The following is a 26,724-nucleotide window of genomic DNA, read 5'->3' as shown; positions in this document are numbered from 1 at the left end:
AACCCCTGGACTACTGGGTGCGCAGGCTTGATCTGTGGCCAGAGCTGTCACAATTTGCCATGAACCTCTTGTCTTGCCCAGCCTCAAGTGTGCTCTCAGAAAGGACCTTCAGTGCAGCAGGAGGGATTGTAACTGAGAAGAGAACTCGCCTAGGTCACAAAAGTGTCGATTACCTGACCTTTATTAAAATGAATGAGGGGTGGATCTCGGAGGGTTACTGCACGCCGGAAGACGTTCTGACTTCTATGCAGCTGTCCTTCTCTTCAAGCCTCATGACTCCACACACAGCTGTCCTTTAGCGTCCTCCTCCTCCCTCCGCCACCGTTACAAACTAGGGTGCAAACCCTACTGGTTTAATTTTTTCTGGCCTCTGTGCTTCAGTGGCTGCAACCAAAAAAACTGGGCAAACAATGTCTACAAGGTGAACGTATGGCAAAAAATGACTATTTTCAGCATTTATATGGCATATTTTTTCTGGCAACTGTGCTTCAGTGGCTGCGTCCAAAAAAATGCATATTTTCTGCATTTATATGGCATAATTTTTCTGGCCTCTGTGCTTCAGTGGCTGCAACCAAAAAAATGCATATTTTCAGCATTTATATGGCATAATTTTTCTGGCCTCTGTGCTTCAGTGGCTGCAACCAAAAAAATTTATATTTTCAGCATTTATATGGCATAATTTTTCTGGCCTCTGTGCTTCAGTGGCTGCAACCAAAAAAATGCATATTTTCAGCATTTATATGGCATAATTTTTCTGGCAACTGTGCTTCAGTGGCTGCGACCAAAAAAATGACTATTTTCAGCATTTATATGGCATATTTTTTCTGGCCTCTGTGCTTCAGTGGCTGCGGCCAAAAAAACTGGGCAAACAATGCCTACAAGGTCAACGACGTTGACCTTGTAGGCATTGTTTGCCCAGTTTTTTTGGCCGCAGCCACTGAAGCACAGAGGCCAGAAAAAATATGCCATATAAATGCTGAAAATAGTCATTTTTTGCCATACGTTGACTCAACGTATATGGCAAAAAATGACTATTTTCAGCATTTATATGGCATATTTTTTCTGGCAACTGTGCTTCAGTGGCTGCGACCAAAAAAACTGGGCAAACAATGCCTACAAGGTCAACGTATGGCAAAAAATGACTATTTTCAGCATTTATATGGCATATTTTTTCTGGCAACTGTGCTTCAGTGGCTGCAACCAAAAAAACTGGGCAAACAATGTCTACAAGGTCAACGTATGGCGAAAAATTACTATTTTCAGCATTTATATGGCATATTTTTTATGGCAACTGTGCTTCAGTGGCTGCGTCCAAAAAAACTGGGCAAACAATGCCTACAAGGTCAACGTATGGCAGTTGTTTAAAGAGAACAGTAGATTACTAGCCAGCAAAGCTACCTAAGCTAAAATGTCCCTCAAATCCCTGCAGACTTCTGTCCCTCCAATACAGAGCAGTATCAAGCAGATTACTAGCCAGCAAACTTACTATCATCTGTCCCTGAAATCACTAACAGCTCTCCCCCTACACTATCTCTTCCAAGCACACACAGGCAGATTTTTCAGATACATTTTTGCCCTTGATCCCCCTCTGGCATGCCACTGTCCAGGTCGTTGCACCCTTTAAACAACTTTAAAATCATTTTTCTGGCCAGAAATGTCTTTTCTAGATGTTAAAGTTCGCCTTCCCATTGAAGTCTATGGGGTTCGCGAACCGTTCGCGAACCGCTCGCGTTTTTGCGCAAGTTCGCGAATATGTTCGCGAACTTTTTTTCCGACGTTCGCTACATCCCTAGTTATTACCATGTTAAAATTAATTATTGTACCATAATATCTTATTCATTGTACAACGCATACTGATCAGTGATATGATGTTAAATGTGTACATTTGAAACTTAATAAACACGAATTGTTAAAAAAAAAAATTAATAATTATTGTAAACTCCTGGTGTTATTCTGCCATCAACCTATACAGTTCTAACACCCTTTTTTATCCAATCACAAAGTGTTGCATCTTACAGAAGTATTTGGGGAGTGGGCAAAAGTTACTCATCTGGCCGTGCAGTTTCTGCAGTCATCTGTATCCAGGGGTGTGTGGAGATGCTATAATTTGTACAACGCTCCACATTTGTACTGATATGTCCCTGTAGTAGCAAACATCGTAATGAAAAATAGCCCCTACAAAGGGAATATTGATTTGGATTAACAAATGTAGTAAGCTGATACAGTTAATAACTGTAGCTATAGAAATTCAACACACTTACCTCACTGGAAGAGAGCAAAAAGATCATGATTCTCCCAAATAAGTACAACAGAAGATTAAGTAGGTACTGTATGTACACAGGTTGATCCAGTTATATTGTTTTTTTATATATATTGTATCTTACTTAGTAATTATCTGTATCAATTACTAATCAGCCCTATAGTGTGACATTTATATTCTATGTGTACTGGAAATTGTGAGTGGGTCCGTAAGCTCAGTAAGTGACAGCAGCACAGAGCATGTACAGTGAATCAGTAGAAAAGATGGGGAGCTACTGGGGCATCTTTGGAGTCACAGATCTTTACTGCTAAAGGGCTGTGTTTGCCTCGGGTTGGTAAAGAAGCCCAAAACATACATGCACAACATTTCTAGCCTACTTCTATATTTAAGCTTTAGTTCTGCCTGCACCTGGTCACAATTTCTACTGGAGGTGTCGTTCAAAGGACATAGGCATCACCTGGAACATCACTACCTATCATATCAACAAGGACATGCAAGGCAATAGTGCAAGAGTGTGCATGGGAGATAAGTACTGGGTACTCTTGCAGAGGTCAGTGTTGCCCCTTGGGCAGGTCTTTCAGTTCAGCACAAGGTACAGAATGTGGTAGCACAAGCAAAGGCAGAGAGAATATGGTCTAAGGCAGGGGTCCCCAACCTGTTTTACCCATGAGCAACATTCAAATGTAAAAAAAAGAGTTGGGGAGCAACACAAGCATGAAAATAGTTCTGGTGGTGCCGAATAAGTGCTGTGGTTGGCTGTTGGTAGCCCCTGTTTGAACTGGTAGCCTACAGGAGGCTTTGTTTGGCAGTACAAAAATATTTATATCAAAAGATATATGTCCCATATAAATATTTTTGTGTTGACTGCCTTTTGAACCGGGGCATGTCCCTCTGGCTGTGATAGAAGATACACAGCAAGCAGCTGTATGGACTCTCAATCACACAATGATTTGTTTGGCAGTAAACATGGATTTTATGCAACAAAACTTGCCTCCAAGCCAAGAATTAAAAAATAAGCACCTGCTTTGAGGCCACTTAGAGCAACATCCAAGGGGTTGTGAGCAACAAGTTGCTTGCGAGCCACTGTTTTGAGAACATTGGTCTAAGGGGCACAGTTATGCTCCCTTTGTGCTATCAACACTTGAATTGCTGTCCACAATAAATAAGCTCTAATATGTTTATAATGTATAGTTAAAATCATTCTGTGAAGTAGATAATATATAGCCAAAAACCCAATATAAAGCAGCATTCTATATCCACACAAAAAAAACACTGACACCATCTTATCCTACTGTGATTATTGCTGGAAAATATTCTAGACCCTGTGGCCATAACAGAACTAATCAACTGAAAGGCATGTGTTGCTGCAAAACCTCTAGAGAAGCATTGTTCTTTCTTATGAACTTTTCTAGCAGCACTGTTTTCTGTAATATCCATTGTGTGTAATACACACAAAAAAAGAAACATTATGGTTGTAATGTTTATACAGAGAGTGTGAACATTTATGTAAGCCTGTGCCTATAGAAAGAAGTATGTCCCATAGTGTATTGTTAGAAAGTCTTAGTGACTTGCTTGCTCAAAAACAAGATATGGGGTCAAATGTATCATTTAACATTTCATAGTAGTACTTCAGCCTATCATTAAAGGGACAAAAGCATACACTCTATGGTACACACTATGGTAGTTTTATATCACTCACCTGCTTCTACAACTCAAACCTTAGCACCTGTCTATGCCTGTAAATCAATTTGTGAATTATTAAACTAAAAAAAAGTGTAAAATGTTTGATACGCTATCCTGAGAGCTTACCAAGGGTTCCTGTTGCTAGGGTAACAACAGTTTTTGAACTGAATGTGTTTAGAACAGCTGCTCATTTGGAACCCATTACTGGTATATTACAGCATTAACAAAAAAAATAGGGATAAAGAAAGAAAATATATATTGCTGAAAGCGAAACTACCTGAAAACTCTCACTGATATCTCTAGTGACTCTTGAATACGTCAAAGCATCTTTTATTTATTTTCAAAATACCATAAATTATTATTAAAAACAAGAAAGCAAACTATCCAATACAAATCAAGTTTTGACTTTCTTTCGTGTGCACATTTTTTTAATCATAGCTACACAATTACAAAATATAGTTTAGTATATAAACTGAATAAAGCTGCATCTGTATCAGTGAATTATATCATACAGATAGTATAAGGATCTTTCATTTGATTGTGAAATTGAGAATTGTAACTCAAAGAGAATGACGAAGCATGAAAATGTCTAATAGTAACTAAAGGTACACTCTTGCTTTTGTTTTTTTGACATAATACACTGAGTTTTAGAGAACTATTGTGTAGTAGATGAAGGGAATTTTAAAAGTCTGTCTTGAAAATATCAGGAATGTCCACTCAATATATAATAAGTCCTACATTTTAAACCCCTTTGTTTCATTATCCCAGTTAACCTTTACTTGAAAGTACATGCGTACATGAAAGTGATAAATACAAAAGAGATCTAGCCACCATGATGTAACCTCTCATTAGCTTTTGAAGTGCTAATGGTCTCTGTCCACAGAGAAATAAGCAAAAACTCGTCTCTAAAATACATTCTAATTGTAATACCACTGGGGTAGGGAATTTGGATATTATAATGTCTTTTGAAGAGCACACTTCCAAATCCCTATGCTAAAAATAACAATGTCAAACTGAGATCAAACCAAGGCAGACAGTTTTCAGATCTCATACTGTCCAGAAAGTATTACTTCTACAACTCACAACTGCATTTGAAACAGAGCTTCTTTTTGCAGCTGTAATGGTCATATAATACTATATAATGGTCATACAATACATGGTATGGTCACTTTTTGAGTGTTCTATTCTTCTAACAACCCAAACACTTGGAACAGCAAAAAGAGAAGAGGAGCTGTAGGAAATCTTTACATCATCATCTTCCAGTGCATATAGTGTACTGCCCAGAGTGGTGCATTTGCAGAAAAAAAAAAATCAAAATTGTCAACAAATCAAAAGTTTTAACTTCACTTTGAAGGTCAAATACAATATTCCTGTTTCTTTACAAATTACAGCAAAAAGATAATGTGGTGTCTTCAAACCAAGCAAACACTCCATCTCTTCATGGAGTGGTTGTCCTTTTACTAGTAAACGTATGGGATCCATTATTTGGACACCTGTTATGCAGAAAGCTCCAAATTATGGGAAGGTTGTCTCTCACAGACTCCATTTTAATCAAATAATTAAACATTTTAAACTTTTTCTCTGTTATAGTTTAAAATGTAGTTTAAAATGTACCTTGTACTTGATCCCAGCACAGATATACAGTAATTAATCCTTATTCGAGGCAAAACAATTATATTGGGTTCATTTAATATTAAAATATTAAGTGTATGGTGTCAAATGTAAAGTATGAAGATTCAAATTACAAAAAATATTTATTTGGAAAACCCCAGGTCATGAGCATTCTGGGTAACAGGTCACATGCCTATACTGTGAAAAACTATGCGTAGACATTATAAATCAAACTGAGGAATTTATATGGATTTTTCAAATTCTGTCTATTTTGCTATTGATCAAATCTTTCCTTATATCAGCAAAGTATTTAATACATTTACACATTTATCCAGGGTTATACCTGTGTCAGTGTATCAGAATGGACAGGGGAAGCTTTATCATAAGGCAAGGTTAGAACTAGAGTTGGCAAAAAATCTAGAACTCTACTGGCAGTTTGGATTTCTTGTGTAGCAAGCGCAATTAATGCTCGCTATTGATCTGACACTTCGAAGATGTAGACGACGGAAGGAGGGGGCAATATTGTGTCTACTGCCTCCGACAGCAAAATAGTTAGAAGGATCCCTGCCTCTGAAGTGATGCGTGCTTGTCAGTATGGATGAGAAGTTTTTTCTAACACTTTCGTTATGAAATTTGTGTTTTCATCAGTGGCACAAATTTTCCAAACTCTGCACTAGAATTGAATGTGTTTTGTTTTGCCAGAAAATATATTTTCCCCCAGAAATAACACACACAAGAAAAATATTTCAATTAGTTTTGCACTGCATTTTTTGTCCCCCCAATGCAGTTTTTTGAGGCAGTGAAAACACTGAAATAAAACCCAGCAGCAGTTTTAGAATTTTTCCATGTATTTATTTCATCGAAAAAAAACGCCACTTTTTTTGTACCAGAAAAAATGGCATTGGCTACAATGCATTTGATGCGAGAAAAAATGCAAGGGAAAAGCTGCTATTGATACTTCATTGGAAATTTCACAATTTTTGCTGCATTTTTTGCTCATCAGTACTTGTAAGTAGCCCTGCTTAGCATTGCCAAGGTCTATCACCCATAGGAACCCTTCTCCCTACTGCAATTTACAAAACAGGAAAATCTTTGGGTGATTATGTGCAATTTGCTTTTTGTTTAAGCATGGAAAATAAATAGTCCTGGAAAAAAAGCATGACTTTTCCGGGATTTATTATGCAAAAAAACTGTGATATATATATCAAATATAAGGCAATTGCCTGGTGCTAACTGGTTACTTTTCTGTAGATGACATTACATTAGTTAAACAAAAGAAGGCATGCACCTTAAATTGGTCCTTTGTTCCTAGCCTCACACCTCCTTGTGTTTCAGCTTATTGCTCTGACCTGGTTAATAAATTTCTGTATCATGTTTTGCATGTAATTGTAAATAGTAAACAGTATTAGAAGGAGTATTTATTGTATTCTTAGAACTTGATAGGAACCCATACATCCTTAAAGTGTATTGTTGGTGGAAACCCCAAAATCCAATATTGTCTAATTAAAGAAAATGTAATTCTAAATCACGTTCCAACATGCATTCAAGTTATTGTAAATGTAATCGGTGTTAAAACAATGTGCTATTTATGTATATTGAAAAGTTTTCTGTGTGTTCTGGTGGAGGGAGGAACTTTAAAAAAACAGGTAATAATCTTTATTTATTAAAGAACCTCCTCTTTTTTTATATAGATATTTACCATCTGTGGAACCAGTCAGAGCCATGGGGCCTACAGAGTAGAAATAAACAACCATAATCAATACGTCGGTGTATTGTGTTTGGGTAACTAAAGCACCTACATTTTTAGCAACGTTCTGTATGATTACTAGTGATGGGCGAATCTCTCCCGCTTTGCGTTGCTGAAAAATTTGCGAATTTCCTGCAAAATTCGCGAAACAGTGAAAAATTCTCGAAAAATTGTGAAAACTGAAAGGTCATGAAAAATTTGTGAAATTCAGACGTTTTCACAAAAAATTCGTGAAATTCGGACGTTTTCACACAAAATCAAGCAATTCGAATGTTTTCATGAAAAAATAGAGCATTTAGAACATTTTCACGGAAACATTGTGAAAATCAGAAATTGCCGCAGGTGAATTTTCACTGGTGAATTTTCGCGAGAGATTCGCAAATTTATTCGCCCACGGCAAAACACGGGAATTCGGCGCAAATTCGTGCCTGCCGAATTTATTCGCCCATCACTAATGATTACACTAGTTTGGTTTCCTTCTTATAGAACTAAATATTGCTTGGCAAAGTTTTTAGATATTAGAACAAGCAAAAGAGCCATATCAAAGTGAAAAGTAAATAAAGCATAGAATTCGCCTGAAAAGTTCAATCATGCTGTGTAAGATTTAATTATATTATTACTCCACAAAAGCAAAGGTTACCTGAGGAAATAATTAGGACACTCTATCTCTTTCTGAACTTTGTTTGTTAGCATTCAATATCCTCAGTTAATCAGGTCTATTGAAATCATCACAGCTGTTGAAACTGATAGCAGCAACAGCTAGACCTAATGGGAGATTGGCAGATTGAAGAAAACCTTTGAGGGAAAAAATCTAAACCTTTCATGTATGAATACACTCCTCTAATATTATCCAGACTAGAACAGCATGTATACATGCCACACAGTGTTCAGTGATCAAGCATATATAATCAATTTTTCTGTGCTAATTTTAAAACATATACAGTAATTGTAGGTCTGCTGTGAGCTCTTTGTTATGCTTTGTAGAAATATATAAGCTAAAATAAGACATCATGGGGGGAAATGTAATAACATTTGCTTAGAAAAAAAATTACAAATAAAGATTAGCATGTCCTAATTATTAATTAGGCTTTTATAGCATTGTGAATCTTAATTGCGCATTGAGAACCTGTAACACCTGCTTGAAGGTGACAAACTTTTGGAGCAAATTTAACAACTTTTTCATTAAAGGGGCGGTTCACCTTTAGGTAAACTTTTAGTATGTTGTAGAATGGCCAATTCTAAGCAAATGTTCAATTGGTCTTCATTATTTATTGTATAAAGTTTATGAATTATTTGCCTTCTTCTCCTGACTCTTTCTAGCTTTCAAAAGGGGGTCACTGACACAATCTAAAAACAAATTCTCTCTAAAGCTACACATTTATTGTTATTGCTACTTTTTATTATTCATCTTTCTGTTCTGACCCTCTCCTATTAATATTCTATATTCTCATTCAAATCAATGCAGGGTAATTTGGACTTTAACAACCAGATTGCTGACACTGCAAACCGGAGAGCAGCTGAATAAAAAGTCAAATAACTGTAAAACCACAAATAATAAAAACTGAAAACCAATTGAAAATTGTCTCAGAATATCGCTCCCTGCATCATACTGAAAGTTAACTCAAAGGTGAACAACCCCTTCAAGAAGTTTTATTACATTCACTACACACTATTGCAAACTATAAAATTCCCAATCGTTATCTTATGACTGGCAAAGTGTTTGCAAATGCAACATTTTTCACTTTACAAACAAATTTTAAAGATTTTTGCGTTAGCGCCCAGTATTACATTCCTATATATATATATATATATATATATATATATATATATATATATATATATAAATTGCGAAGTGAGAGGGTGCACACCAGGAGCCCTTTGAAAGGTTAAAAAATCATTAATTTTATAAGAACAATTAAAAACAGGCCTGTATATATAGCACTCTCTTCGCGTGATTCAGAATTTATTATTCATGATGAACAACATCACAATACAACATTTTGATCCCACTTGGTACCTTTTACAAGGATAATACATTTTGATCATACAACCCTTTAATTACCCTCCCTGCAATACCCCTCTGTGTCAAATGTGTGGATCCAAAATGCTTTTAAGTATTAGTTTTCTATTACTAACACATATTAAAGTGCCACTGACTTAAAGACAGAATATTGCAACTGTATTATTTTAGCTGCATGAATGCAAAAGCATTTTTGTAAAAAAAAAAAAAAATGGAGTACTTGTAAATATTGTGGCACAGTAACCAGAAAATCCCTAGATCAAAAAGAAACACAAAGTTCTTAATTTCCTGGCAAGAACGGGAGAGTGTCCAAGGTGTAATTAGGGTATAGTGTAAGTATGGCCAAGATGCCCCAGAATCTGAAGGGATATAGGTTGGTGTCTCTGCAGTGAGCTCTCTATTCATCTTTACTTATCTACATGCCTACTGTTTTGAAACTGCGGTTGTCTTTCATTACTACTCCTGGCTTGCAAAGGAGGCTGCAAAATATATTTCAGGAATAGATGCATTAGTGCATCATGCAGCAAAGTCCCAGATGAAATTGAGTGTTCTGTGATTGAGGAGCCTATCTGGGCCATTGGTTGCTGCATGTGTGTGTGTTAACAACTGAAGCTTAGAAAAAAACACATTTAAAGAAGAAGGAAAGTCTTTGTGCACTTGGGGGTGCCAAATATTAGGCACCCTCAAGTGATTGTATTTACTTACCCGAAACTCTGGGCTGGTGCTCCTATCAGAGTTCTTCCAATGAGCACCACAGAGCTTTCCTCTTCCGTCTTCCTCTTTTGGAGCAAAAAAAAGTAACATTGCATAACAGATCCTGCTTAGGTCCTGGGTAGGCAGCGTTGCCACGTGGCTGGTATTTTACCAGCTTGGTTGATGAAAATTATGCTTTGACACCAATGTTATTGATCGGGAACAAAGGTTACAATATAGCACGGCTGGCATTTTTTTTGTGGCAACCCTATAGATAGGCAGGTCAAATTCTTTAAAACTGATTAAGAAAACTGTACAGAAAACATGGCAGAATAGCTATAGGGTCTATTATCTGAAATGATTGCGGCATGGGCTTTTCTGGATAGGGGTCTTTCTATTATCTGAATCACCACATGTGCTAAAGTTTACAAAATAAATAAAATAAACCCAGTAGGATTGTTTTGCCAACACCAGAGAAAATGGAATTGTTTTAAAAATTTGGAATACTTCTATGTTTCTAATTACGTCTATTAAATAATTTCAGATATTTCTGGATATCAGGTTTCCAGATAAGAGATCCCATGAATGCAGTAATATAAGGGACATATCATTCTGTCCCATATTCATGTATTAAGCAAACAACTACCTATTTATAACAGTTGCAAGTCATTCAAGTGTTATGCTAAAGTTTTATATATGATTTGTCATACATTGTGCCTTATAGTGTGGTTTTCATTGAATCAATAGCTCAACTTTTGCCATGTTGGGGTGTTTGTATCACTAATGTCTGTTTCATATATACTGTATATCTGCAGAAGATGTCTGTAAAGTGGAGATATTGTCCAGCATAACAGCAGAAAAATTAAACATTGGTTTCCCTTAAATATTCCTTAGGAACACTGTGTTTACAAAATGCTGAAAATGAAAAAAAACCCCTGCAAAACTCCTAAATTATTTAGAGCAAAAAAGAGGTGATTTTTTTTTATTATTTATCAAATATGCATGGCAAGACAACAAGGCTCTCATGTATAATTTATTGTGTATGCAGTTTCCCTGCCTCTAAAATGGTTTGTTATTTTACTGCATATTGAGAAAGATAAAATAATATATTATTCAATTTTTATTTTGCACACAGAAACTGCTTTAATCCTTCTTAGTGTGTGAATGTCAAAGGCTCAAGGTGATTTGCTACTTCTGCACTGGCCATTAAAGTTATTATTTCTATGAGGTTTTGTAAAAACTTTCAGCATTGCGTCAATTGTGTATGTTAAAGGTGGCCTGGTTGCTAAGATGGCCTTCAGATAGGATTATGGAGGATCCAGGTTCAGTGGTGTAATGTTATTTGGCCTGGAACCTCTAGGTGTCCACTAACTATTCGTCCACTTCACCAAACACTCAAGGCACATGTAATTTGGGAGGTTAAACCATGCCCCATTTTACCCCAGCTCCCAGCAAAGGGTCTGCTTTATGTTAATTGTACTGCTTAGTAAACATCTCTTATATCTTGAGTAATGGCATGAGATGGGTAAAAAAGAATTTTGAAGGATTAATGAAAAGTGCAAAAAAACAAAATCATATTATAATAATCTGAAAGCAGATTGAACTAAACCTTGCTCCAGAGTTATATAAGGAGTAGCTTAGAGTATTCAGTACTCACAGTCATAGAACAGAATAGATCATTGAGCAGCTCAGGATCAGAGTCAATATTGCCAGTGGAGCTTAGCAGACATAGACACACAGTGCTTTTCATCCAGCCAGTGCAGTTACCTGTAATCTTGTGACATACTGTACAAATAAGTTGCTTGACTAAATCTCCAACATTACAGAAATGCAGCATTAAGAGAGGTATGCACAAACTGAAAACAACTTTCTGACAGCTGTGCATCTCTGAGAGACTGAATCACTAATAAATTATAAATAATAATAAATCCAGGGGCGTAACTATAGAGGAAGCAGACCCTGCGGCTGCAGGGGGGCCCAGGAGGTATAGGGGCCCCATGAAGCCCTAATTCATATACAATTTCAATAAACATTGGAGAAACAAGTCAACCTCTAAACATTTTGGGGGCCTGAAAAATAATTTGCTGTGGGGCCCAGTAATATCTATTTACGCCACTGAATAAATCATTAATAAATCAGCTTTGGATTAATAAATCACAAGAAATTTGAAACATTGTTAACAAAATCTCCTAGTATAGCTGTAAAATGTACAGAAGTATACCTCCTTTCTCCCTCTTCTAAACGTACCTATGCAGTACTCTGGCAAGGCCCTTCCTCTGCTGTGAAAAATAAAAAAAAACACATTATCATAAATCCACTGTTTTGATCCAGAGGAAGTAAAAAAAAAAACACACACTGACACCAGTGGCAATTATGGCTCAAGAGGGAAAAAAATCCTAACTGACCCCAATGGCAATCGGAAACATTCCCTGGATCAAGAATTTGACAATCATTTAACATGGATTACTACAATGTTGACTGCCACATTAATACCATATAAAGATACAGAAACCACAATATAACAGTGCATTCAGGAAAACATTCACATTCAATTTTCAATAGATTACATAAGAACATAAAAAAAAGTTTGTAAAAAAGGGGGAGGGCATGGCTGCCATCATGCAAAAAATGCATGGGTGTCTTCCACATCCTCTTTTAACAGGAGAGAGCAAAATCATGTTCTTTTTTTAACTTAAGTTTTACAAAATCCTGTACATTTGATTAATAACAAATCAGTCCATAAGCCTTTCCCATGCTCATGGTTTAGGACTGTCCTGCATAAACTGGGACCATATTTGTCCATGCAGTAGGTAGGTGCTTTTGTTTTAAGAATCAAAAGGGTACTGTTTGGGTATTCATTTTGTGCTGCAGTCCTGAATAAAGTATTCACCAAGTATCTTTCCATAGGGGTAATACTCACAGTGTATGCCACAGTGCTTGCTTATTAACATAGCAAATCACATGTTATTATGCAAGTTATGCTTTCTGTTCTCTCTTGCATCCATAGAGAATGGCTAATTTGTCAATTATAATAATATCATCTGATATTACCCCTCACCTACTGTAAATCAAGCCTATTGATATTGTAATATTGTAAACCATGAGGATTTTCAAAACACTCGCTGTACATTTTCTGTTTTATACTGGAAATGTGCTCTCCAATTCCTCACACATTTTTTTAAGATTACACCTGGCAAAGATGATAAAACGTATTTAGATTTCAAATTGCTTTAGGTTTCAGATCTCTTGAGTTGAACACACTAATTGGCCTACAAATAGCAAATGGAACACAGAAGGAATGCTTTTCACTTAAAGAAATAGCAGCCTAACAGCCTAAATTAATAACAGCCTAAACTATAAGATGTAAAATGAAAAAAACATTAAACCATGTAGTTTTTTAAACAGCATTTTATATCACTTTTCCCACCAGGTTGTTGTCTAAATTTGTCATTTTACCTTCAGTAGGTTATTTCAGGTCTGAGTTGGTGTAAAAATATATAGCATAAGCTATGGTAATAGTCTGGCATAAAAATGCACAGAAACACTGATATATAAAATATCAAGATATAATACACAAAAGCCATGAATATCCTGTAAATTATATCCTCATAAACGGTGAGTTCTGATGTCATCAGTTATAAACGGTGAGTTCTGATGTCATTTCCGTCACATGACTCACTTAAACTTGTGTATTATAATAAATAAAGTACCCCCATTTGCAAAATATGAGGATATTAGAAGTTACCTCGGAGTTCGCCGAGTGTTTTTATATGGTCATGAAACTCCTCGGAATTTCTTACCATATCACTTTAAACATTCTTTCCACTACTGAAAATAATTGCCTAATGCCACTTGCATAGACCTGCCTGCTCACCCACAAAAAACCCTGTAACTTATAGACCACATGTTTAGCACTTCTGATTGCTGTATATTGAAAGGGATTCTGTTATGATTTTTATGGTATAGTTTGTATTACTACATTACACTGTCTACTTTGCAAGTAATTCATTCTAGCATTTAAAATCGTATTCTTGAACCAATAAATGTTTTTTTATTAGTTGTGATTTTGGTGTGTATACAGCCATCTTAGTGCATTATGCTAGTCCTGTGCTTCCGGAAAGAGCCAGCACTTCACAGTGAAACTGCTTTCAGAGAAACTATTATTTCTACCACTGAACATAATTGAAGGGGTTGTGCCTTGGGTTAGCCGGACTTGGGTTTTTCCTATCGGGCATTGTTCTGGTATATGCCATTAGGTGTAGCAATGCAAGTATCAGGTTGCTGTTATTTGGTTACCCTCCCATTGCTCTGCCAATAGGCTGCCTGGGGGAGGAAAGGGAGGAGTAATATCATGCCAACTTGCAGAGCAGCAGTAAAAATTCACATGACACATGACTGAGGGCACCTGGGAAATTAACAATGTGTCTAGCCCCATGTCAGATTTCAAAATTAAATATTAAAAAATCTGTTTGCTCTTTTGCTGGAGGAGCTCTATTAATTGATGCATTTTCTAAAAAACATGTTTTCCCATGAAAAATGCCTTTAAACAGAATGTTTCTGTATAAAGTACAGTCTCTTGCTGTACTATTATATACATTGTATATGAAAATGTAGCTATGGAGTCCATAACAAAACTTCTGTATTCTGTCTTTAACCTTTGAATAAAGACCACTTATCATTTTCCATAACTAACCTTCATTTATCTTATGTATTGGCCTTGATAAAAATATTTGTTGCACATATATTCATTGTTTCTATTTGAATTGCATTGTGGATAACTAGTGAGCAGTAAAAGAACAAAAAAGACAACCTTGTTATGAGTTTTCAAAAGTAGCCATTATGTTAATTTTCCTTTCTATTTTTGAATCTCTTCAGCAACTCTCCAGCATTTGATGAGATGCTATCCTCACATTTAATAGCATGTGTCAGAAAACAGAGAGGATAAAGATTATATTAAGTCTTGTTTTAGAGACTTGAAACAAAATGCAGCTTCAGGTGTGTGGCATTCTCTTAAAGCAGTTCGCCTATTAATATATACAAAAATATTAAAATAAGTATTTCATATTATAATAATTAGTTTAATGCTTATTTAAACTAGCTCAACATCTATAAGGATATACTTGACAGTTGACAGTCAAATGAAAAAAAGCAAAACCATATATAAACTTATGGATACATGAACATTACACACTAGTTATTAGAGTACCAAAATTGAAACAAAGTAGCAGTGCACCCGCAAGTTAAATTATAACAATTGTAACAAACATATGTATCTATTGAGGAAATACATGGTGGAGTACATAATTGCTTATGCTTCCCTCCTGCAAACCTCCAGTTAACTAGTTCAGGTGCTGAAGTAGATAGTGAATTAAAACACAACTTTTATTAGTCTCACTTAAAAGATCACGCTACAAAGACACATCATTGGGGATCCTCCTCAATGAAGCTGGACCATGTCCATAAAAATACATACAACTTAAAAACACATAGGATGGATCAGTGGGGAAATAGTGCACTGATATCCAATCAGCCGCTATCACTACAAATATAGTCAGTAATGGGGTATATGTAGATTATTCCCCTGCTCTTATCTGTATATAAAAACAGGTAATGAGACATCCAGTATAAATTCTGGTAGTTAGTAAATTGTTCTGAAAAAACACAAAAAGATGGCACTCCCTCCTAATCACAGAGCAATTATATATTTTAGTAGCCAAAAAGAGTTTGCTCCAAAAACTGGTCAGAAGTCTAGCCAGCCCTCCCAGACCACCCTTCCATTTGTTACCCAGAGTGATTCTGCCTAGCTACGTAGGGAGCAAATGGGAGCTGGTCCCCCACTGTCCACCTATGCCACCCAACGCGTTTCACCGATAAACCGGCTTCTTCAGGGGCATTCCCAGATTCTGTAATTATTTTATTTTAAGGGGTAACACAATAAATAATAAAAACATTAAAGTTTGCATAATGGAATTGAATATAATTCTAAAGAGTTTTACACTATACATTAATTTAAAAATGTTAATTTTAAAATTTAAATTTTAAAATATTTTTTAAATGTAGCCATATATTATATGTTTTCCCTTCTCTACAATATTGGGTCTTGAAACAATGTACCATATTTATGGCCATTTCTTAGTATCAGCTTATTTCAGGGAGATGGTTTGTACTAGCAGCAATAGATAGGCAGCATACCTGATCCCTTCTCCATTTTAAAAAGCTGATGGCCAATTGTATGTGATCTTTGGAAAGAATTGTATATTCCTTATCCTCCCACCCTTGTAACACAAGATTTGTGGGGGTCCAAATGAGGATTAAGTGCATAATACTGCTAGACTAAAACTCCTAGCATTTTAAAATACTAAGGGGCAGATTCACTAAGGGTCGAATTTCGAAGTAAAAAATACTTTGAAATTCGACCCTCGAATTGAAATCCTTCGACTTCGAATATCGAAGTCGAAGGATTTAGCGCTAATCCTTCGATCGAACGATCGAAGGATTTTTCGTTCGATCGAACGATTAAATCCTTCGAATCGAACGATTAAATCCTTCGAATCGAACGATTCGAAGGATTTTAATCCAACGATCGAACGAAAATCCTTCGATCAAAAAAAGGTTAGCAAGCCTATGGGGACCTTCCCCATAGGCTAACATTGACTTCGGTAGCTTTTAGCTGCCGAAGTAGGGGGTCGAAGTTTTTTTTAAAGGGCAAGTACTTCGACTATCGAATGGTCGAATAGTCGAACGATTTTTACTTCGAATCGTTCGATTTCGTTCGATTTCGATCGAATTCGAACGAATTTAACCAATTCGATGGTCGAAGTACCCAAAAAATACTTCGAAATTCGAAGTATTTTTCATTCGAATCCTTCACTCGAGCTTAGTGAATCTGCCCCTAAGGGTTGATGAATGCTATGAGCTGTAGTCTAGCGACTTTATGGATGTATTCATACAAGTTCAAGAGGCCACCATCATGTCAGGAGATATATCAATAAACATCCTGTCTGCTGTGTGTATGCCCAGCTCCCTGTTCTTTTGTTTCTGTGATCAGAACATATGTATTCAGTAATTGAGTTCTGCAAGAAGTAGGAAAAAATGCAACGATATTTACATAATAAAAAGATCCTGCTCTCTTGTTATGATTGATTAGTCAAGGGGGAGTGCAGGCTCTGTATACTTTACTGAATAACTTTTTTACATTGTCCATGCGTCAATGCAGGAGTAGAAAATAGCATAAATACTGTGGTGGGAGGAAGTGTTATCACAATCAAATAAGTATCTCAATAGACACATGCATACAAAATGTAAAATTACATGTGATGTAAATTGTCATTTATAGGGAATTGCGAACTGCCAATTGGATCATTATCATTGTGCAAAATCTATTTAAATAGATCTTTGATTCTGCTACATTCTACACAGCAACATTGCTCAAAGCTTATTGGTGAAAACAACTTCCTATACGGCAAGGAATATATAGAGGCACATTTACTAAGCTCGAGTAAAGGATTAGAATATAAAAAACTTCAAATTTTGAAGTATTTTTTTGGGTACTTCGACCATTGAATAGGCTACTACGACCTTTGACTTCGACTTCGATTCGAACGATTCGAATAAAATATAATTTGACTATTCGACCATTCGGTAGTTAAAACCTACCAAGGTACAATGTTAGCCTATGGGGACCTTCCCCATCACTTTCCTAAGATTTTTTTGATTGAAGAAAAATCCTTTGATCGATCGATTAAAATCCTTCGAATGATTTTTAATTCGATGTATTTAACTTCGAGGGTCGAATTCGAGGGTTAATTAACCCTCGATATTCGACTCTTGATAAATGTGCCCCATAGTGTTTACATAAAATCAACAAATCCTAGTTCCACCCAGTGACGTAAAAGAATTTAATATCCTGGAAAACAGCCCTTATATGAGAAAATAGTTTGGTTTCCCTTCAGTGTATATTACCAGTAGGGTATTCTATTGATCAGTTGGCTCAATTGATTTTGGACTACAGTTTTAAAAGATAAATGTTATTTTGCACTGTAATTGCATGTCAACCTTTAGTCAGTAAGGTTCTGTTCTATCAAGTTACGGAACAACCCCTTATCCGGAAAACTCCAGGTTTCAAGCATTCTGGATAATGCCCCATATACTCAAATCCTGGCTTTGTTGTAGCCATGATCAAACTCAGACAAAATATTACAGTTTTATTTTGTGACTGAAAATTAGCCACTAGCATTCATCTTATTCAATCTATAGACATTTTTCTTATATGGATGCACATTTTTTAAAATTGTAAAATGTGATGCTGCTGAATATTAATCATAACATGCATTATAAAAAGTTATTGGTTTCTCAGGCAAGAAAGCTTTTTATCATTCCCTCAACAGCAGAATGCCCAGTCATGTGTAAAATATATGAAGATATTAATATGTTATCTGTTTAAAAATATATCATAATCTAAATCTCTAGATTCACTTATTGCAGTTGGTACAAAGTTGTGCTGTAATTCTCACTTTATATTTTCAGCATAAAAGATGTAAATGGGTTTTGACTGATTTTGTTTGCATATTTTGAAGCATTTTTTTTTGCTTTCATATTTAGGATCTTGAGTGAGAATAAACGTTTTGTCTATTACATATTGTCTCTAGATGTAATCAGTTTTCTTTCTCCAGTTACGAAGTAGTCAGTCATAAGCTACCCCTGACTAAGATATTAAAATTAGTATGCAGCTGGCCTTGTACTCATCAACCATTCAACAGAGAAAAGTAGCAAATGCTTTAGGCTATCCTTCATTTTCATCAGATTTCTTAAAGTTAAAACTATAGTGGCAAAACTAAACTTAAATAAGAAGGTGGCAAATTGAATCACAATGGGCAAAAATGCATACTAATGATAAGGGAAATTTTTCGCAGAGTTTCACAGCAAAAAATGACACCCTTGGGGGCAAATCCACAAACTGGCAAAAATTCGCCAGCGATGGCTTTGCGCATATCGCAACAGTTCGCCAGGCATAAATTTGCCTGGACAACGCTAATTCACGAAGATCTGAAGTTGCGCACAGGGTACTGAACACTGGCAAAATTACGCCAGCGAAATTACGATCATCGGCTCGAAGTTACCATACCATTGGCTAATTAGCATACAGCGTACAGTTTAAGTACAATGGCCATATATGCTGCAGCAAATATATTACACTGCACAAAGCCCGGGAACCTTAATAAAATGATATAAAGTTGTTATAATGCCCTACGCATGTGCCCACAGTATAGTTTAGGTGCCATATGTTAGTAAATGTAGGGGGAAAGGAGGGTACCCCAAAAAAAAAATGTACGTTCTTTTTCAGTCTATCACCCTTTACGCCAGCGTTTTTTGGGACTTAGAAAAATTTTCAACTTTTTTTTGAGGAACTTTTTTGCACTTCGCCTGGTCTGAGGTGGCGAAGGCAAGTCTGGCGATAGAGGTAATGGTCAGTAAAATCAAAAACTTAGTGAATGTGCGTAGTAACACTCTTTCGCCAGACTGAAAATTCGCCTGGCGTTAGAGTGCAAAGTTGCGCCAGAATCTATCTCCTTGGCGAAATTACGCCAGCTACCGTTAGTAAATCGGCAAAGTGCCAAAATGACGTCACGCTGACTCCAATGGGTAAAACAATTGACACCCATAGACCTCATTGCATTTTGGTGAAATTTTTGCCATTTACGAATTTTTGGGGAAACGGATCAGATTCAACCCTTCACTAGTGCATTCACATGCCACTGGTGATTTCTACTATATTTTTTTACTATATGCGATTCAGTACCGTAAATGTAAAATGTCCATTCACTGTTGCTGTCTCTAGATCAAAAGCTGGCCAAAGCTCAATGTGGGATGCTTCAACTTTTAACTAGTGATGGGCAAATTTGTCCCAATTCACTTCACCAAAAAATTTGCAAATTTACCACAATGGGCGTCAATATCAATTTTGACGCCCACGATAATTTTTATACACGTGCCTATTTTGTCCAGATGCATTAAAGTCCCTGGGTGTCTGAATAATTTTGGACATGGCATTTTTTTCTATGGTGAATTTTCGCCACAGTTTTGCAAATTTATTCAATGGTGATGAAATGCGAAAATTCGCCGCAAATTCATGCCTGAGAAATTTGGGAAACTCCAAAAAAATCAAGAAACGCGAGTGTCAATTTGTTTTTAAGCACAATCATTTTCTTCTCACTCCAGTCAATGGCTGTTTTTCTTGGTGACTTTTTTGTCTTGGTGACTTTTTCGTCCAAATGCATTAAAGTCAATGGATGTTTTTTCTTATGGCAATTTTGCAGACTTTTTTTCGTGGTCGATTTTTTTGTGCCAGATTTGTGCCGCAGGTTCTTGAAAAAATGTGAAGATGTCGAAATGCAGAATTTCGCAAAAAACATGTGCAAGAATATTTTGCTATGTTTTTTGTTAAATAAGATAGTGTCCGAGAAAAAGGTTTGGTGAATTTTGTTGCATTTTTTTCTCAATCTCGAAAAATAGTAAATAGGCCTCTATGTTTTCCTCAGTTACTTTAAGTTTCAGTGCAGAAATGGTGAATGTGTTGCTTTACAGTATATCTATATCCAAAAAAACAATTCAAATGTTAACTACAGTTGGCACAGGTTTTTTTATAGCTAAAAATAGTATACAACGAGCTTGAATCACACTGACTTGGATAGCAGAAACTATTGATGCCATAGACAGGACAGTTAAGCATTTTTATTTATCTTTGCAGGCTTCCCATCACAAGCAGTTCTCCTAATAGGATGAACTCCAATGGTTCAGATGAATATTTTCAGTCTTTAAACCATGCTGAACAGACTTTTCGCAAAATGGAAAACTACCTCCAACAGAAGCAGCTATGTGATGTTCTACTAATTGCCGGAAACCTCAAAATTCCAGCACACAGGTATGAAGTCCAGTCAATGAACAACAAATATAGACTAAATAGGATTTGATCAATGACTATTATATACAAGATGGAGAGTTAAAAAAAACACTTTTTTATGTGCCCATTTATAGCATAATTAACAGCATAATTTATCTAGTAAATAAAAATAGTAGCTAGTCAATGTAAATGTAGCATACTAAAATGTGGATGCATCAAGTCCATTACTCTCAAACTGGCATAAGATATGATATATATCAGTTTTCTGCTGATAGGAGCACTGGCCCGGGGTTTCAGGTAAGTAGCTACAATCACTTGGGGGTGCCTAACATTTGGCACCCCCAAGTGCTGCAAGCCTTTCCTTCTCCTTTAAATAATCTTATGTTTTATGTAAATGCTGTTTTCACTTAGGTGATCAGATAACTTATGATATTCATATTAATCTCTTTGTAGACAACATTGATCTGTTTTTCCCACAATATTTATGTAATATCATCAATCATTTAAAGACATTTCTTTTAGATTACATGCTATTTGTAGTTTTAATTGATGGTCGAATTTGGGGCATTGGGTCTGTTGAGTTCATATATTTAGCCACGAAATTAAAAAATAAATAGTAGGTGGAGTTGCTCCCATAGAATCTGACTCCGTTTTTTTCTAATCCCTGGGAGCACCACAAAGCGGGAGAAAGGCAGAGGCTGGAGGGCTATTATTTATTTCTAATTTTGTGGCTAAATATATGAACTCAACAGCCCGGTTTTTAATTAATTTATATTAAATTATTGGCACGGGTCACTTTATTTATTTATGAATTTCATTGGATAAAATGGATTTGGATTGATATCAATAATTTGGAAGCACTGGCACTTTAGAAATCCAATTAGGATTCAATTAATTATTATTAAGAATTGATTATTTATGGTTCTGATGGAGATGTCAATAAAGCAGCAATAAAGGGAATGTTTGGTTAGCAAACTAGTCGAATACATAGTACAAATGGTTGGTAATTTTTGTGATTTGCTGTTATTCGTGATGTATACGGGAATACTATTTGTAAACTACTTGATCATATTTCCTGATAACTGTACTCTGTATGTTTGTTCAATAAACAAAACTTTGATTACAAAAAAAAGAATGGATTATTGTACACTGAAGCAATGGTGTTTTGATTATTGTGGAGCACTGAATTAATTTTAGAAATAAGAAATTCATAATAGATTGGACCACATTGGGAGTGGAATAATTGATTTATTTTTAAACTAATTAATTCATCTATAATTTAATCACACAGAAAGCACTTGCACTTTATAAATAATCACATTAACTTTTTATAGCTATTAATTGACATTTGGCAAAGATGTGATGGTGTAACAATTCATTTTAATAATTGAATTTTAAAGCTAAGAAATCATAGAATTATTGAGAAGTGACAAAGCAATAAGTAGAAGTGACAAACGGGTTTTTGAAAGATTTCATAGAATTACCACTGAGAGTTTGTAAGCGGGTGTGGCGAATTGTTAAAAAACATCAAACAAAAAACAAGGTTATTTCCCTTCTTTTGTTTTAATTGAATAAATAATCCTTGTATGTTTGAAAGAATTTGAGTTTAATATTTAAGAGGAATTAGTGGCGTCCTATTTGGTACATCTTTTAAATAGAGAGCAAAATTGTGCTATTTGCTATAGTAATCAGCCCCTCTGCCTTGGCAGATTTCAGCAGTGCTAAGTGAAATTAAGGTTGCAAGGAGCATCCTTGGAAAAATCAGGATCCAGCAGTGTGCTATTATAACTTAAAGGGATACTGTCATGGGAAAAAAAAAAATTTCAAAGTGAATCAGTTAATAGTGCTGCTCCAGCAGAATTCTGCACTGAAATCCATTTCTCAAAAGAGCAAACAGATTTTTTTATATTCAATTTTGAAATCTGACATGGGGCTAGACATTTTGTCAATTTCCCAGCTGCTCCAAGTCATGTGACTTATGCTCTGATAAACTTCAATCACTCTTTACTGCTGTACTGCAAGTTGGAGTGATATCACCCCCTCCCTTTTCCCCCCCAGCAGCCAAACAACAGAACAATGGGAAGGTAACCAGATAGCAGCTCCCTAACACAAGATAACAGCTCCCTGGTAGATCTAAGAACAACACTCAATAGTAAAAACCCATGTCCCACTGACACACATTCAGTTATATTGAGAAGGAAAAACAGCAGCCTGCCAGAAAGCATTTCTCTCCTAATGTGCAAGCACAAGTCACATGACCAGGGGCAGCTGGGAAATTAACAAAATGTCTAGCCCCATGTCAGATTTCAATATTGAATATAAAAAAATCTGTTTGCTTTTTTGAGAAATGGATTTCAGCGCAGAATTCTGCTGGAGCAGCACTATTAACTGATTCACTTTGAAAATTTTTTTTTTCCCATGACAGTATCCCTTTAAGTAATAATAGCACACTGCTGGATGTGTTTTGATGTGTTTTGAAAAAAACATGTTTTCCGATGACAGTATCCCTTTAAGACACATGGAGGATTATTTATTAAGGTAAGATTTTAGTTGTTTTAGAGGTTTTTGAAATGATTAAACTGACAAAATCTAAAACCATGACTGTGATTGAATTTCTTAAAAATTACAATTAATAAAAGTATGAACATAAAAAAAAGGGGCTGACCGATGCAGTAAAAAATATGAATACCAAAAAAAAAAAAGGTTTTCAGGCAATTTCTAGCGGAGAAAAAATCCAAAAACCTCAGAATGGATTTAAAGATGTCCAATGGGATCAACACATCTCCCATTGACTACAGTACCTCTGTTATTTTTACTTGGGAAAGATTTGCCTTAGTGGATTTTGTGGTTTTTACATATAACAAATCTCAAATTTTTCAAGTTTTTTAGAAATATAGGACATTGTTAGTTAGTAGTTGTTAGTAAATCGGCCCCTAAAACATGTGTCTAGCTTAGTAACTTATGTATACTAATATGACATGCTTTGTGCACAGTTGAGAATATTAGCTTAAGTTTAACACAGGGCCAATGTACCCTGTAGTAATACATTTTTAAAATTGAACTGCAGTGGACTGAAATTCCATAAGTTGCCATGACCAGCCACCAGGATTTGTCATACTTTTCTGCCTCATAAGCTGAGCATATAAGCTTTACAGTGGAAAGCACAGTGTGATGACATATAGTTCAATCTACTCAACTGACTACAAAAGGAGCATTACCATATATCATAACAGGCAGGCTAAAAAAATATTAGATTATGCAATTAAATCTCCACAATCAATTTTATTTCTGTGTACAAAGAGAAGAAAATGCTGCTTTTAGTAAAAAGGTTGTTATAATATATGGTATAATATTCTTGCATATATTTCAGGTTGGTCTTAAGCGCAGTGTCAGATTACTTCTCTGCAATGTTCACAAATGATGTTCGGGAAGCAAAAGAAGAAGAGATAAAAATTGAAGGTGTGGACCCAGATGCATTAAAGGCTCTTGTACATTATGCCTATACAGGTAAACACATACTGCTTACATCTACATGAACATTTAAGCAAATGCAGATACATACAATATACAGTATAGTTTTGCAGGCACTTCTCAGTACCATTTAAGATATATAATCAATACCAGGTCTCTTTGTAGGTTTTAGATCTCTTTTATTGAGTGTGCTGCAGGGCTTGAGGTCCAGTCAAAGACCTGATAGACTGGAGACAGTGTTTTCATCAATGTGGCACCCTGTTGGGCCTTTGCCCTGCCCCAAGCCTAAAGTCACCAGTGATGGGTGAATTTGTCCCGTTTTGATTTGTAGAAAAAATTGTGAATTTCCTGCGAAATTTGCAAAACTGCGAAATTTGCAGAACATGAATTTTGATGCCCGCATTAAAGTCAATGGGCGTCCGAATAATGTTGACATGCAACAGTTTTGACGCAAGCAACTATTCCAACACGAATCCAAATTTTGTTGATGCTGGCGAATTTTCGACACAGCTTTGCGAATTTATTCACAGGCGGCGAAACGCTGAAATTCACCTCAAATTTATTTGCGCCTGCCAAATTTATTCACCCATCACTAAAAGTCACTACTCCATCAGCCAGTGGTGAACAATGTAATTGCTTGGGAGAGAAGTGTAAGGCTTACAGGCAAGGTTTTAATCATATGCCATTTTAAATTGACATTCCTGTTGGCCCATATGCTCACATAAGTACAAATTTTTGATTGCAGTAACTGGCATGGGAAGCATAAATCAAGGAGATATTTTCCAACTGTCAAGATCAAAGATTCAAAGCATGGCTTAGCAAGGCTCTCAGTAGTACAAAACCTTTTTAAAATTCTGCACTATAAAACTGTACATCTTCCTATTAATCCTTTTTCAAAGATTAAAAAGATGCCTCCAGGAAAACAGGTTAAATCTAAAACCAAGGACAGGGGAATGTTTAAAGGAGAAGTAAGTTAAAATAATTTGTTAAAGTAAAACATTTGGATAAAATTCTGCAATTTAATGCTAAATATTCTCATACAAATTAAGAAGACCAATATTGCCAAATCGATAGTCTTACATACTGTATAATGTAAGTCAAATAGTAAGAGAAATTCCCCTTAGAGTGGAAGGCAGTAGTTAATGAATGCTTCTTGAAGCATTGCAGATAATGCAATACTGTCAGGGGTTTTTTGGTCACTGGTTAATAAATATCTTTCAAAGAATTCAAATGAATTGATTGATTTTTAGTGTAAATGATCAATGTTGCTGTGTAGTTTGTGTATGTTGTCTGCTAAACTCCTCTGCTTTACAGTAATTATGTTGTGTTTTTGTCACTTGGCATCATAGCAGGATGGCTATATAAGCAGCAAGGATTCAATTTCTTAATTGTATGCATGTGTATAAGTATATTTTTGTTCAGCATCCCCTGAGTATGTTACATAGTTACATAGTTAAATTGGGTTGAAAAAAGACAAAGTCCATCAAGTTCAACCCCTCCAAATGACAACCCAGCATCCATACACACACCCCTCCCTACTTTTACATCAATTCTATATACCCATATCTATACTAACTATAGAGTTTAGTATTACAATAGCCTTTGAGATTATGTCTCTGTCCAAGAAATCATGCAAGCCACCCTGTTAAAGCAATAACAGAATTAGCCATCGCAACATCATGAGGCAGTGCATTCCACAACCTCACTGTCCTCACTGTCCTCACTGTGAAGAACCACCTACGTTGCTTCAAATGAAAGTTCTTTTCTACTAGTCTGAAGGGGTGGTCTCTGGTATGGTGAACATCTTTATGGGTAAAAAGGTCCCTTGCTATTTGTCTATAATATCCTCTAATGTACTTGTAAAGTGTAATCATGTCCCCTCACAAGTGCCTGCACTGCATACTCCAGATGAGGCCTTACCAAGGACCTATAAAGAGGCATAATTATGTTTTCATCCCTTGAGTTAATGCCCTTTTTTATGCAAGATATAACTTTATTTGCTTTAGTAGCCACAGAATGACACTGCCCAGAATTAGACAACGTGTCATCTACAAAAACCCCTAGATCCTTCTCATTTAAGAAAACTCCCAACACACTGCCATTTAGTGTATAACTTGCATTCATATTATTTTTGCCAGAGTGCATAACCTTGCATTTAAAAACCTTGAACCTCATTTTCCAGTTCGCTGCCCAGTTTCCCAAGTTAGACAAATCACTCTGCAAAGTGGCAGCATCCTGCATGAAACCTATAGTTCTGCACAATTTAGTATCATCTGCAAAAATAGAAACAGTACATTCAATGCCCACCTCCAGGTCATTAATAAACAAGTTGAAAAGCA

General features: G+C 35.9%; 1 protein-coding gene across 1 annotated transcript in view; it reads left to right on the top strand.

Moving 5' to 3' along the window:
- Positions 1 to 26,724, top strand: part of klhl4.S (kelch like family member 4 S homeolog) — a 90,712-nt gene that overhangs the window by 21,071 nt on the left and 42,917 nt on the right. Inside the window, exons 2-3 of the mRNA XM_018233057.2 lie at positions 20,762 to 20,935; positions 24,285 to 24,421. Of these exons, the coding sequence (XP_018088546.2) occupies positions 20,762 to 20,935; positions 24,285 to 24,421 (311 nt within the window). The remainder of the gene's footprint in view (positions 1 to 20,761; positions 20,936 to 24,284; positions 24,422 to 26,724) is intronic.

The sequence above is a fragment of the Xenopus laevis genome, chromosome 8S (genome assembly GCF_017654675.1).
Source record: "Xenopus laevis strain J_2021 chromosome 8S, Xenopus_laevis_v10.1, whole genome shotgun sequence".
Lineage (NCBI taxonomy): Eukaryota > Metazoa > Chordata > Amphibia > Anura > Pipidae > Xenopus > Xenopus laevis.
Note: the sequence above shows the minus strand (reverse complement) of the source record. Positions and strands in the feature narration are given on the sequence as shown.